The 15,104-nt window shown below is 27.8% G+C and overlaps 1 protein-coding gene across 1 annotated transcript in view; it reads right to left on the reverse strand.

The window, feature by feature from the left end:
- The window catches only part of LOC111690996, a 155,766-nt gene that overhangs the window by 50,892 nt on the left and 89,770 nt on the right, over window positions 1–15,104 (reverse strand). The window contains exon 2 of the mRNA XM_046950607.1: window positions 6,616–6,737. Coding sequence (XP_046806563.1) covers window positions 6,616–6,737 — 122 coding nt within the window. The remainder of the gene's footprint in view (window positions 1–6,615; window positions 6,738–15,104) is intronic.

Below are 15,104 nucleotides of genomic sequence, written 5' to 3' on the forward strand. Positions count from 1 at the left end.
GAATTCTCTTTAATTTGTTTCTATTAATTAGTGTTAAATTTTCTATTAAATATATGATCTAATAAATCATCTGAATAAAATTTCTTTCACTGAAATTTCCTTTTTAGAGATTTTTTTTACATAGAAAGTTTTTCATACAAATTTTCTATATAAAAATTTTTGGAATAAACTATATATGAGATTATAGGCCCTGACTGCAGTCCAGAATATATACTATATACAATTGTTCAGACTTTGGACTAAGTAGGAGTCTATAGGAGTCTAAATATATTATAAGTCTAGGAAAGACCATAGTTTAGTTTAGACAATAGACTAGCCTAGAGTGTAGTTTGGACTATTGACTATATAAAAATACTATAGACTAGACTACATTTCAGTATATAGACTAGAAGATAGTTCAGTATATAGACTAAACCCTAGTTCAGACCACAGGCTAGACTATTATCTAACTAAATATTAGACTGTAATCTAGGCTATGTACTACAACGTAACCTATACTTAATAAAAGCTAAACGATAGTACTGTCTATGGATAAGTAGGGTGACGTCTACACTATAAACTAGTTTAGAATCCAGAAAATATTATAGTCCAAACTATAGACTACACTATAGTCCATACTTTACTATAGGCTAGACAATTGATCAGACTATAGGCTTATATCATGGCTATAGTTCACTTTACAGTTCACGATATGTACTATAGAACATATTGTGGTCTCTCCATTCTATGGAATATAAAATAGGCCAGACTCTAGGCTAGAATATAGGCTAGACTATAGATTAGACAATAAGCCAGACTATAGACATTGCTAAAGTTCAGAGTCCACAATATATACTATAGAATAGTTTATAGTCCATGTTATAGAAAATTATCTATTTTCAAGATTATAAAATAGATAAAAATCCAGACTATAGAATTTATTTTAGTCTATAGGCTAGACTATAGTCCAGACTACAAACAGGGCAATAGTTCAATTATGTAGAAGTTATAGTCTAGACTATATACTACACCATAGTCCAAACTTTAGTCCGGACTATAGTACAAACTATAGACAAGACTATTGCATAGATTATAGACTTAGCTGGGATATAATTTAGACTATAGTCAAGACTTTAGTGCAAACTATAGTGCAGAATTTAGTCCAAACTATAGACAGGGCTATAGCTCAGATTATAGACTTGGCTAAGCTAAAGTTCAGACTATAGACTAGAATGTAGTTTAGATCATAGTTTAACATTAAGACTACATTACAGACCAGACTTTAGACTACTACATAGTCCACATTATAGATCTGAAAACTATTTATAAATTAAAAATTTTTTTTTCTATAAAACTTTTTTTTTTAAATATATGCTTTATAAAATGGCCACAATCCCGAAAATTTATTAAAATCTGGAAATTAAAACCCCTACTTTCAACTTATGTTTATTTATACAATCAAGCACAAACTACTATTATTATTTTTTGTTTAAATAAATCATTTAAATATAAAAAAACATAAAATTATTATTAAAATAAATGAACTGTAAAGTAAATGATTCACTTCAAAACAAGTGATGTCATATTTGTTTTTTACTAAAACATTTATTTAAATATACATTTAAAAAAATATATAAAAAATAAGCAATAAATTTTCAAAATAATTAGTGTCATTTAAAAGTGTCAAATTAATTACTTATAGATTTTCTTAATAATTGTACATTTTTTCCTTTTGCTATAATAAATATTTAAATGACTTATTGACTTTAAGTCAGTCTATCTGTCTATTCATTGGTCTTTTAATGTATGACAGCATTAGTGGCATTAGTGATGAAAATATTTACGAACGTGCTAAAATGTAAATTACAAAGTAATTGATTCAATAAACAATTCCATTGAATTGTTTCACACACCAACAACAATTGTAATAGATTATAAAAAAAAGAATTTAAATTGCACAATTATTTTGCATATGAATTAATTAAAATATGTTTTTGTTTTTCTAGAAATACAAAAAGGAGGTGTGGTTTTATGGGAATTGTTCTGGTGTTTTTGCTTAACAATATTGATATGATTTGACTATAATTGATGATCTCTTCAATGAATGAATAAATGTATCTTTATTATTTCATAATTTATTATAGTTTAGATACAATCTGGTGTAATTAACAAGGTGTGTACTATGATACAGGCGATAATGAACATTAAATTCAGATAAAAGTAAAATTATTCATAAAGAAAAAAGAGCGAGAGAGAGTATTCGTTAGTTTTTCAGTTTGGTCTAATCTGAAACTTTTTTAATTGCAATTTCTCCTTCATTTTTTTAAAACATTTTAAATTATATTATAGAAAAAAAGTTCAATATTTTATAATTATTTATTTTTTAAAAAAAATATTTTCATATCAATCATCACTGTCTGTTGTGGCCCCATAAAATCAAAAACAAAAACATTAAAATTATGAACTTGTGCTACTCTAGATTTAATAAGAAATAAGAAAAATATACATAAAAATAAATCATCTAAAGGCGATAATAAATATTAAATAAATAAACTGTAACACATTTTAATAAATATTTAACATTATTGTGTGAATTGTAATATTTAAATTACATTTTTATTATTTATAAAATGTTTACATTATAAGTGAACTAATTTTTTCGAAAATAAAAAACCTTGAACTCAATGGGAAAATGTTTTGGTTTTTATTTTAGATAATTAGATAGTTGTAAGTATATTTCAATTATTTGACCCATTAAAAACGTGTGTTTTAAAAATCAATATAAATTTAAAATGTTTTAAATGACCCGAAAACGTGTTAACAAAAACTATGTCATCATGATAGTTTCACCTTAAATTATAGAATATTTCCTTGTTTAAAATTTAATGATCTATTTCTTTTATAAGTAACGCGCATACTGGGTTGTAGCAGGTAGACATACATATCCCCGTTTTGATAATTATATTAATCGTTTATATTAGGGGTTTTAGGAAAATTTACCATACAAAATACAACCTTTAATTTAAGGTTGCATTTAAGAATAAACTATACCTAATCTATAGTCTGGTTGATAGACTTGCTTATAACCTAGTCTATAGGTTAGTCTATAGTCTAGTCTATAGTCTGGTCTATAGTCTAGTCTATAGTCTGGTCTATAGTCTAGTCTATAGTCTTGTCTGTAGTCTCGTCTAAAGTCTAGTCTAAAGTCTAGTCTAAAGTCTAGTCTATAGTCTAGTCTATAGTCTAGTCTATAGTCTAGTCTAGTCTATAGTCTAGTCTAGTCTATAGTCTAGTCTATAGTCTAGTCTATAGTCTAGTCTATAGTCTAGTCTATAGTCTAGTCTATAGTCTAGTCTATAGTCTAGTCTATAGTCTAGTCTATAGTCTAGTCTATAGTCTAGTCTATAGTCTAGTCTATAGTCTAGTCTATAGTCTAGTCTATAGTCTAGTCTATAGTCTAGTCTATAGTCTAGTCTATAGTCTAGTCTATATTCTAGTCTATAGTCTAGTCTATAGTCTAGTCTATAGTCTAGTTTATAGTCTAGTCTATAGTCTAGTCTATAGTATAGTCTATAGTCTAGTCTATAGTCTAGTCTATAGTCTAGTCTATAGTCTAGTCTATAGTCTAGTCTATAGTCTAGTCTATAGTCTAGTCTATAGTCTAGTCTATAGTCTAGTCTATAGTCTAGTCTATAGTCTAGTCTATAGTCTAGTCTATAGTCTAGTCTATAGTCTAGTCTATAGTCTAGTCTATAGTCTAGTCTATAGTCTAGTCTATAGTCTAGTCTATAGTCTAGTCTATAGTCTAGTCTATAGTCTAGTCTATAGTCTAGTCTATAGTCTAGTCTATAGTCTAGTCTATAGTCTAGTCTATAGTCTAGTCTATAGTCTAGTCTATAGTCTAGTCTATAGTCTAGTCTATAGTCTAGTCTATAGTCTAGTCTATAGTCTAGTCTATAGTCTAGTCTATAGTCTAGTCTATAGTCTAGTCTATAGTCTAGTCTATAGTCTAGTCTATAGTCTAGTCTATAGTCTAGTCTATAGTCTAGTCTATAGTCTAGTCTATAGTCTAGTCTATAGTCTAGTCTATAGTCTAGTCTATAGTCTAGTCTATAGTCTAGTCTATAGTCTAGTCTATAGTCTAGTCTATAGTCTAGTCTATAGTCTAGTCTATAGTCTAGTCTATAGTCTAGTCTATAGTCTAGTCTATAGTCTAGTCTATAGTCTAGTCTATAGTCTAGTCTATAGTCTAGTCTATAGTCTAGTCTATAGTCTAGTCTATAGTCTAGTCTATAGTCTAGTCTATAGTCTAGTCTATAGTCTAGTCTATAGTCTAGTCTATAGTCTAGTCTATAGTCTAGTCTATAGTCTAGTCTATAGTCTAGTCTATAGTCTAGTCTATAGTCTAGTCTATAGTCTAGTCTATAGTCTAGTCTATAGTCTAGTCTATAGTCTAGTCTATAGTCTAGTCTATAGTCTAGTCTATAGTCTAGTCTATAGTCTAGTCTATAGTCTAGTCTATAGTCTAGTCTATAGTCTAGTCTATAGTCTAGTCTATAGTCTAGTCTATAGTCTAGTCTATAGTCTAGTCTATAGTCTAGTCTATAGTCTAGTCTATAGTCTAGTCTATAGTCTAGTCTAGTCTATAGTCTAGTCTATAGTCTAGTCTAGTCTATAGTCTAGTCTATAGTCTAGTCTAGTCTAGTCTAGTCTAGTCTAGTCTAGTCTATAGTCTAGTCTATAGTCTAGTCTAGTCTATAGTCTAGTCTATAGTCTATATATATAGTCTAAACTACAGACTAGGCTGTAGACTAGAGTACGCTATTGACTACAGAATAGGCTGTAGACTAGACTACGCTATTGACTACAGACTAGACTACGCTTTTGACTACAGACTAGGCTGTAGACTAGACTACGCTATTGACTACAGACTAGACTCTAGTCGGTAGTATAGTCTATTCTATAGCCTAGTCTATATTCCTGTGTTTAGTCTAGTGTAGTATTTAATAAAGTCCATAGTTGGTCTATTGCGTATTTTATGGACTTGTTTATGGACTAGTTTTTTAATCTACATATAAGTTTTATTAGTGGACTATTCTATAGTCCGGTCTAGTCTTGCCTAACTAGTCTATTGTCTAATCAATAGTGTTATCTATAGCGTAGAAAGTACGGTCAATAGCATAGTCTAGTCACTGACTACATACTAGACTCTAGTCTATAGAATTGTAAATAGACATTATTATTATTAACAAGTCAATGAACTAAAGTATGGATTATTTAAAGGCCATATTTATGCGCCAATGTATTTGTTCACAGATTAGTCTATGGAATAGTTTTATGTCAAAAAGTACAGGAATACTTATGTTTCCGTCCCTGTAAACAAGTTCAATTTATCAATTTTATATCTAGAAAAATAATGGGTGCTGCTTCATGTTTATTGTCTTAAAATAACAAAGAAACCTGTTGTATATCAAAATTTCCCTTGGATTTCTTTTTGGTATATTAATCGAACATTTAAAAATAAAAGAAGAAAATATATATAATTTAAAAAACTCCAATTAATTTCAAATGTTTAACAATGCTATTGACCTAGATATATAAAAATAAATTCTTAACAATTCAAACAAATGGAAACAAACTACAAAAGAAATAAAAATAGAATTCTTTTATAAATTTACAAAATTTTCTAACCCATTTCAAACAAATAAAAACACAAAATTATAAAAATATAACAAATTAGTGGGTGGAAGTGCAGTCAAATCTATAAAAAAATTATTTGAAATAAAAGAAAAATAAACAAATTAAAACATTAAATCCCAAGATTAGTCCCCCCACTGAGAGCGTACGAGTTAATGGGTTTTAAGAATTTTTTGAAAGTATTTAAGTATTATTTAGTTAAATATTTCTATTCCCTGGCAGGTGGTTTTAATAAATGGCATTTTTTGGATAATTTTCTATTTTAAAAAAATTATTGCTGACACAACTAATTTTCAATTAACTTTATGATTAATGATTTATTTTTGATTGTCACTATTTCGAAAACTTAAGCCATAAACTTTTACCAGTTCTAGCATAAAATTTTTGGAAATTTTTATGAGCAGTTTTATAAGTGAGAACAGTTCAAATTTCTTAAGGATTATGGAAAATGTGTCAGCAGGTGATTTGTTTGAAATTTATTATGTCTTGAATGAATATAAAATTTAGAGATTTTTTTTTATTGCTTAAAGAAAAAAAATTGAGATTTTAGAGGAAACTTTTAAAAATTGGTGGCATTCCCACAGATTATAAATATTGTTGAAATATTTTTAACAAATAAAAAACAGATTTTTAATTCTAATAAAACTGCAGGAATAAAAATCTAAACATACAAAATATTAAAATGGTTTTAATTACAAATGTATGAATAAACTCTAATATATAAGTTCCAGAAACCCATTAATTAACTACAAAAAATATCGCTCTCATAATCTCTCTTGTTCGCAAACAAAAACAACAAACGTGTAAATAAACTACTTACACATCTAATTGTATGTGAGTCATTATAAGAGTAATTAAAAGTAATGCAGACAATAAGTCATACACATTAAAAATTTAAAAAGTAAGTAGTTAGGTAAGTAAGTCAAGTGTATTACTCACCTTAATATATTTGGATGTGATAATTTATTTAGAAGTTGTACTTCTCTTAACATATTTGGTCGATTTGCTCGCAATTGATTCATTTTTAAAACCATCACTTGTCCCGTTGTACGATGTGTGACCTAAAAATTAAAACGCAAAAAAATTATGTTTAAAAATATTTTTTAAAAAACAACATAAATAAATAATTGTTTAAATAGAAAATACGTATTGTTTAGAAAACAATAACAATAAGTTATGTTATAATAGTAATATCAAATAAGTATAGATAGATTTATTTTTTTTAATTTACAATAAACTATAATTGTCAATGTCGAGGTCATTTTAATAAACAACAACTCTAATATAACAAGTGACCAAAACAATAACAATAATTAATCATTGTAGTTGAATATTGTTTTTGTAATAAATTTATGCAAGAAAAAAAACTGTTTGAGAAACAATTAAAACAGTTTTCAAATAACGACTATAAAATTCACTACTTTTGAATATGAAGGTTATATTTAGGGGTAAAATGTTGCCTTTGCACTTTTTAGATGTTGCAATATTTTGCCCTTTTACTTTTAAAACATATTATGAAACTTTCAATACTATATAGACTGACACTCTTATACATTCGCGTGACGAGTTCTATATTAACCAATTTGTTAAGCAGATGATAAGGGCAAAGCATTCATATGATACATTTACCCTTCAAAAGCGTTATTGAATCTATTCTAACTTATGATGTTATTATCTAGTGGACTACATCGATATTGCTCACATTAACGAAACCCGGAACAGGCCATGACATTATGCACAATGAACATCAGACATGCCTGGTAGCATAAGGAAAATTCAAATTGTCGGGATCTGTTAGACATTGATCGGAAACAGGTGATTGTGGTCAAGCGGGACGCTGAAGCCTATGCTTGCGGGTTTCGAAATTTATGTATATGGAAAATCAAAAAACTGGAAAATTGAAAGATGTAAAGTTGATTGAATTAAAAATTAAGCTAAGGCAACATTAGTTAATAAGTAAGAGATCTATAACTAAAAACACTTCATTAGTAAACTCTATATCATATGAGTACTATTTAACTCGAATGCGAATGTACATGATATGAAGGAAAATAATCAGAGTAAGTTATCCTGACGAATTTCTAATCTATATGTGGTCTGAATTTAAAACATGGGAGAGAATCCAATACAGATCATAAGAATAAAGACATATTGGTAAGAATCACAGAATGAACAAATCTGAAGTTGATCTGAGCTTGTTAACCTGGCGAATTCAAAACCAATAAATGAAACGAGAGCTGAATAAATGAAAAACATGGTCGAGAGAATTCAATACTCCTTCAGGAGCATTAAGGAACTACATTTAGGAAACCAAGTGTCTTAACATTGGACAATAATACCTTTTTCTATGGAATAGAATGCATAACAGGTCCAAAAGTGAAAAATGTTAAACACATTTTTTTTATATATTACCTGAATGCATTTCAAAGAAAATTTTGATAGATGTTAAAAATGAATCCACTGAAGATATTTAAAATTTAGGACTAGATCAGAGTATAGTTTAGTTTCTTGACAATTCTAGGGACTAATATATTCAGGGAGGTTAGTTAGTTAGTTAGTTAGGTAGTAAGTAGATAGTTAGTTAATTAGTTAGTCAGATACTTAGTTAGTTATATACGTCAAATCGAAAGAAACCCTGTTACTCAATCGGGCCGAGACCACTAACCTAACAGGGGCCACGGGGGAAGTAATATACTATGACTAGTCTGGGGATTTGTTTGTTGACTATGAACTACTCTATCTATTAACATAATCTAGGAAATAATCAAATTGACTAAATGAACTATTCTAGTCTATAGACTAGACTTTGGACTACTGTATTGTCTACAGATTTTTCTATTAGTCCACTTACTATTTTATGGGCAAATATGTATATAGATAGTGGTATTGTATAAGACTATGAACTACTGCATTACTACTAGTCCATAGATGTTATTATTGAATAGTCTTTCAGCAGTATTTAGACTGATCTATGATGTAAACTGTGGACTAGTATATTAACTGTTCTAAATACCAGACTAGTAAGCAAAAGTGAAAATTTATATAATAAAATAAGATTCACTTGTAAAAAGTTCAATTTAGGTTTAATTTCTAATTCTTTGAGGAATATTGAAATCAAAATTAAAGCTCGAAAATCTAATAATTTTGAAAGCTTTACAAATTTTCTCTAGCAAGTGAAATTTACAATTTTTTCGAAAATAACGATTACATGTTTTATTCACTAACGAAAAATTATAGACAAACATGTGTTTGAACTGTAGTACGAATGCAATATGTTTGAGGGTCAAAATGTTGCTGCATTTGCTGTATGAAGCAGTTTAATTGTGTTGTGACCAGTTGATGTTGACCTTAGGCTGAAATCATATTTTTTTTTTGTTAAATAATTCGATTTTCCCACTAACAACAGTTGGTGTAGTTGTTTGTAGTATATATTTATCTATAGAAAATTATAGACAATTTAGATAAAAATATTTCGTAGAAATAAAAGTTGTTGCTGCTGTTGATGATGAGGGACTTTCTAATATTTTGTTTTTTTTTTTTTTTTTTTTTGTTGATACGTGTATGAATGTTTTGAAAAGAGGAAAAAAAACGTTTAAACATAAAAGTGATGCAATGTCAAGCACACACTTATCTATTAGAGGGGTAAAGAAGAGAGGGGGTGGGAAATTGTTTGTTCGGTAATTGTGGATTTTTTTTTCATTTGATAGAGTCAGATTTTACAGTCTACAAAGCAATTATCCATCATCATTTATGTTTACTGGCTGTTTTGGTTGTTATTTATTTTTCTCTTTATCAAAAACAGATAACAGATAGAAAGGCCGCCTATAAGTTTAGGACGGACATAAACACTTACCCCACAACTATACCGAGCGTGTGTGTGTACAAGAGATTGATAGATAAGTCAGGCAAACAAGTGTTTTCAATTTGTTGTGCGATGATATCGCAGCCAAATTGTGCAGCAGAAGTAGCAGTCATGCGACAAAAGAGTAAAAGAATGAAGGGGTGAATATAATTGAATGACTGACAGTGTGCCCAGGCTAATGCACCGTAGGGCAAAGGTAATAAAATTTAATTGTGGATAAATATTTTGCGCATTTTGTTTATAGAAAATTTAACAATAATTTGGCATATTATACTTTTTAATAGAAAATATGCTGAAATTTGACATATTTTATGTCCAAACTTTTGCAGTTCAACGCACTTATTGTAAATATTCTTAGTGTAATATCTGTAATTTATATCTGCGACTTGTTTCTTTTAAAAAAAATTTACGAATCATGTAAAAAAGTAAAATCTTACTTGTCTTAAGCAACAAATTGACTCTAAAACTGTCAACTTATATATTAACTTCAAAGCTAAATATGTCAAATCCACTTTAAAACTACATATTGGATAAACTGTTTATTTTTTTTTTATAAATATTTAAACACTTTTTGGTTATAAACATTCCACAAACCACAATATCAAAAAAAAAACTTTAGTTAGATTTAACTAGCTTTTTTGGTACATTGCCGACTGGCTCCATTTCGTCTATTAAAAGTTGTCAGTAAAAACCCAAGATATTTTGTTTTTTTGCTCAACTTCCTACCATAGACGGACAGTCGTGAATAGTCAAAGAAATCAAAAACAGCAACCAAACAATCCATCCATGGCCAATCAAACAAATGTCTTGTAAAGGAGAGACAATAAAAAAACCCCAATATCAAATGTTACAGACTAGACATGTTGGGAACAAACTCTTTTGGGGATTTATTACTCATAAAAAAAATGTAAGAAGTAAGCTGATAGATGATTTTTCTTTTTTTTTTTTTGGAAAATATTTTGTTTTCCGAAAAAAAATTTTTTCTTTATTTAATTGGCATCATCTTTGGGATTGACTTTAAAGACATTTTTGCGGTACGTTATTGAAATTTTTAATGTGAAAACTTATGTTGTTAAAAATTTAATGAATACGTTTTGTTCAAACACACACACATACACGACGCCAACATATAATCAAAACTCGTAAAGGGGGCGAGAAAAAATAAAGAGAAATTTGACAAATAAAGTTCAATTGTCATAGAGATTGGTCAAAGTTTTTTTTTAAGGAAATTGATAATATTTTAAATGTTTTGGTGCTTTGAATAATAACAATTAAAAAGCTCTCTTAAGTGAGCTTTGTGGAAATCTTTCCTAAATAGAAAAAGATGAATTTTACACATCATAGGATGTGAATAAAGTTAAGATTTCGACAACAAATTGTTGCAATGTTGGCAACGTTGCGTTGTCAATATTACATAGTGTTGTCGAATGTATGTGTAAACTCTGACAACGGATGTTATTGACTGTGACAACGGATGTTATGGTGTCAATTTGATAACAGGCATGTATATTTTCCCTCGGTATAGGTTTGAAAGTTTTAAGTATTGTTTTAAATAAAATACTGAAGAAATTTATAATTAAAATTTCAGACTATGAGATTGATAAAGGTAGAATACATTCTCCTTTCAGCTAACGTGATTGCTAAACATATAACTTTTTAAATGATATGTTGATCACCTCATTAATTGATTTTCTAATCTTGGTTACAACATTAGCAATTTCCTATAGAAGGGTTGATTACTAAATTAACAATTTTTCTACAGAAGAGCACTTCACTACAAGAACAATTTTTCAAACGAAAATTCATAACTTGGCGAACATCTTTTCTATAGATAGATTGATCACAACAGGAATAACTTTTCTATAGTGATCACAACAGAAATAACTTTTCTACCCCAAGAACAACTTTTCTAAAGGAAGTATGATCACTTAACAAACGACTTTTCTATAGAACAACTTATTAGTAAATTAGCATCTTTACTAAAGAAAAGTTGATCACAACATCAAAAACTTTTCTATTAAAGTGTAGATCAGTAAATAAAGAACTGTAGATCACAACATGAAACACTTGTCTATAGAAGTGTTGATTAATAAAAAAGAAGCTTTTCCAAAGAAGTGACGATCACAGCATGAACAATTAGACTAAAGAAAAGTATATCGCAACAGGGACAGGAAGTTGATTACACCATGAACAACATTTGTAAAAAAGGGATGATCACGAAATTAACAACTTATATGTAGAACAATTAATTAATTACAAAATTTGACCTTTTCCAAGAATAAGAAAAACTTTAAAAACTAACTAACTAATTAATTAACTATCTATCTATCTATCTATCTATCTATCTATCTATCTATCTATCTATCTATCTATCTATCTATCTATCTATCTATCTATCTATCTATCTATCTATCTATCTATCTATCTATCTATCAATCTATCAATCTATCAATCTATCTATCTATCTATCTATCTATCTATCTATCTATCTATCTATCTATCTATCTATCGTCTATCTATTTATCTAATTATCTATCTAAACAGAAAATCTGTTTTGGTATCATTTGTGTACTTTTCAAAAGTGTTCCTAATCGATTCACAAAACAAACCACAATTAATTTGCATTTTTGAAATTTGTTTCCTTTTCTCATAATTTTAAGATTTTTTTCGCGTGTCATAAATAATTTAATGCGTATGAGAAAATTATTTCAAAAAATATTTACACCAACAGTCAAAAGTACTTTTTATGTAAAACAGCTACAACTAAAATTCCTACATTAATTTAAGGTTGTCAATCACAATTTATATGTAAAAAAATAAAATTACATAAATAATATTTGCTCAGTGTGTGAGTTTTTTTATTCATAAAGAAAACATGTCAAAAATTTCAACACTTGACAGTTACAGGAAAAAATTCACACACTAAAAATGTAAAATGAGAATATTTTTTTTTTAGGTAAAGAAAAAACATTAAGTGAATTTTTATCTAAAAAATATCTAAAAATGTAAATACTCCTCATTTGTTTACTATTTCGCAAACTCATCAAGTCTTTAAATGTCTTACAAACACGCAAAACGTTCTTAATAATAAACAAATTAATAAACACTAAACAATGTGATTATTAATGTTTAATAAAAAACATATAGTAAATATTTACTATATTAATAAATAATAAAATTTTAATTGATCATTAAAATAAGGCCCTTCTAGTTTACTATCATCAACAACATCTAAAATCATGCGGTTAACATTCTTGGCATAAAGTAAAATTTTTGCGAAAAAAACACGCCTTCATTAGAATGTTAAATATTTACGCAATAAATGTATTTTGTATAAATAAACTTTTTTGTGGTGTTAATTTTATTATAATTTTATTTGTTTCTTGATAGTGGGAAAAATAAAACGTACAAATCGAAAGAATAATTCTTTAATCCATGTTTACCGTCATTGTTTAACATTAATTTGTTTAACATTTGCTAAAGCATGACAATTTAACAGCAAAACGACAGAACAGCACAGCACAGCACAGCACCTCCATAGAAATTTAAATGAAACAAATATTTGCCACAACCACAAGAAAATTTGCAATTGCGCCAGATTCCAATGTTCGAGGTTTTAAAGGAATGAAATCTTGAAAATTATATTCAAAAGAAAACTATTTTATGGAAAACATTTACAAGAAAATAAAAATTTTAATAACAATAAGAACATATTTTCTATAGAAAAATAACAGTTTTTTTTATAACATGAACAACTTTTCTATAGAAGAATTTAACACTAAGTAAACAACTTTTCTATAGAAGTGTATTAAAGAAGTTGAGTTGATCACAACAGGAACATCTTTTCTAAAGAAAATATGATCACTTAACAAAAGACTTTTCTATAAAAGAACTGATCACTAAATAAACAATTTTACTAAATAAATGTTGATAACAACATGAACAACTTTTCTAAAGAAGAGTTGATCACAACGTGAACAAATTTTCTAATAAGAATATGATCACCTAACAAACGACTTGAACAACATTTCTAAAGAATATATGATCAGGTAACAAACGACTTTTCTATTAAACAAGTGGAGTTGATCACAACATGAACAACTTTACTAATGAAAATAAAATGAACTGAACAACTTTACTATATAAAAGTTAATCACAATATGAACAACTTTTCTATAGAAGAGTTGATCACAACATGAACAACTTTTCAAAAAAAAATATGATCACTTCAAAAATGACTTTCCTATAGAAGAACGGCAGGATCACAATATGAAAAATATTTCATTATATTTTAAAAAAAATATTTACTTAATAATAATTTCTTTATAGAAAAGTTGATCCTTATAGAAGAATTGAACACTACATAAACAATATTTCTAACGTTTATAAATTTTTTCCTTTAGAATTAATGATTCTTTCAAAGTACTGCTTTCTTAAACCTTTACAAAAATATATCAAAACAAAAATTTAAAATTCAAAGCGCCTTCCTTCACTACATAAAAATATTCAAGCAAAAAAACTTACAAAAAAAAGAAAATTACAAAAAGGTACTAAAAACTAAGACTTTAAAATAGATACAAAAATTCTCCAAAAGTATTGAGGCAACACATGAGTACGATATTTTAACACTTGAATTCTATTATCAAGCAGAAACAGTGAAACAAGCCAAAAACAAAACAAAAGTCAATGCAAAGATATTGTGCTTCTTTATTACAATTTATTAAGCAAAAAAAAGTACTTGAATGTATTATATCTATCCGATTGTCTATATGCAGTCATCATTATAGCAACCAAGTTTAAAAATTGTAATGTAAATTCTGTTGTTGTTATTGTTGTTGCAAGCCAAGCCTCCTCCCCATAAAACACCCTTTGACAATGTCTTATTGTTTAAGTATTATTTTTTCATTCATTTTTTTCTTTTCATTCTTTTCTTAAAGATACCAAGTAACTACTTGTGTATGCACTTCTACGACATTCATACTGTGGCGATGAATAATATTGGCGCCAGTCTTAAAGATTGAGCAAAAACTTATATAGAAAATAATATTGAAAATTATTTTCTTGCTGCCACAACCATTGAACCAACCAACCAACAAACAAACACCAAGCCACCTACGCCTTAATTTTGTGATAAATATACTGCTGCTAGTTTCAAGAGTTGTTGTTTAATATTGAAAATTCACTTGTGTCTAGTAGTCGTCGATACTTATTTTATCTTTTTGGCAGAGAAAAATCGATATTAGTTTAATTTTCAATTATTGCTAACTAGTTGAGAAGGAAAATTAATGGGAAAATTTTTGAATTTAAAAATATGGAATAGAAATTTGCAGAAATTTTCCTAGAAAAGAAAAATATTTATAAGTATTTTATCCTTAGAAGTTTGGTAAACTATAAAAACCTCTTAAACAAACTATATAGCAAATTTCCAACAAATACAAATCGAGAACATTGCTCTCAATTTTAAACTATGTTCTATAGAATAATTAAACTATCTTTAATAAAAACTTGTTGTCTATACAAAATGCTTCTTTACAGAAAAAAATCATTTAATTGTTTATCTGCAACT

Source organism: Lucilia cuprina, chromosome 4, assembly GCF_022045245.1.
Source record: "Lucilia cuprina isolate Lc7/37 chromosome 4, ASM2204524v1, whole genome shotgun sequence".
Classification (NCBI taxonomy): domain Eukaryota; kingdom Metazoa; phylum Arthropoda; class Insecta; order Diptera; family Calliphoridae; genus Lucilia; species Lucilia cuprina.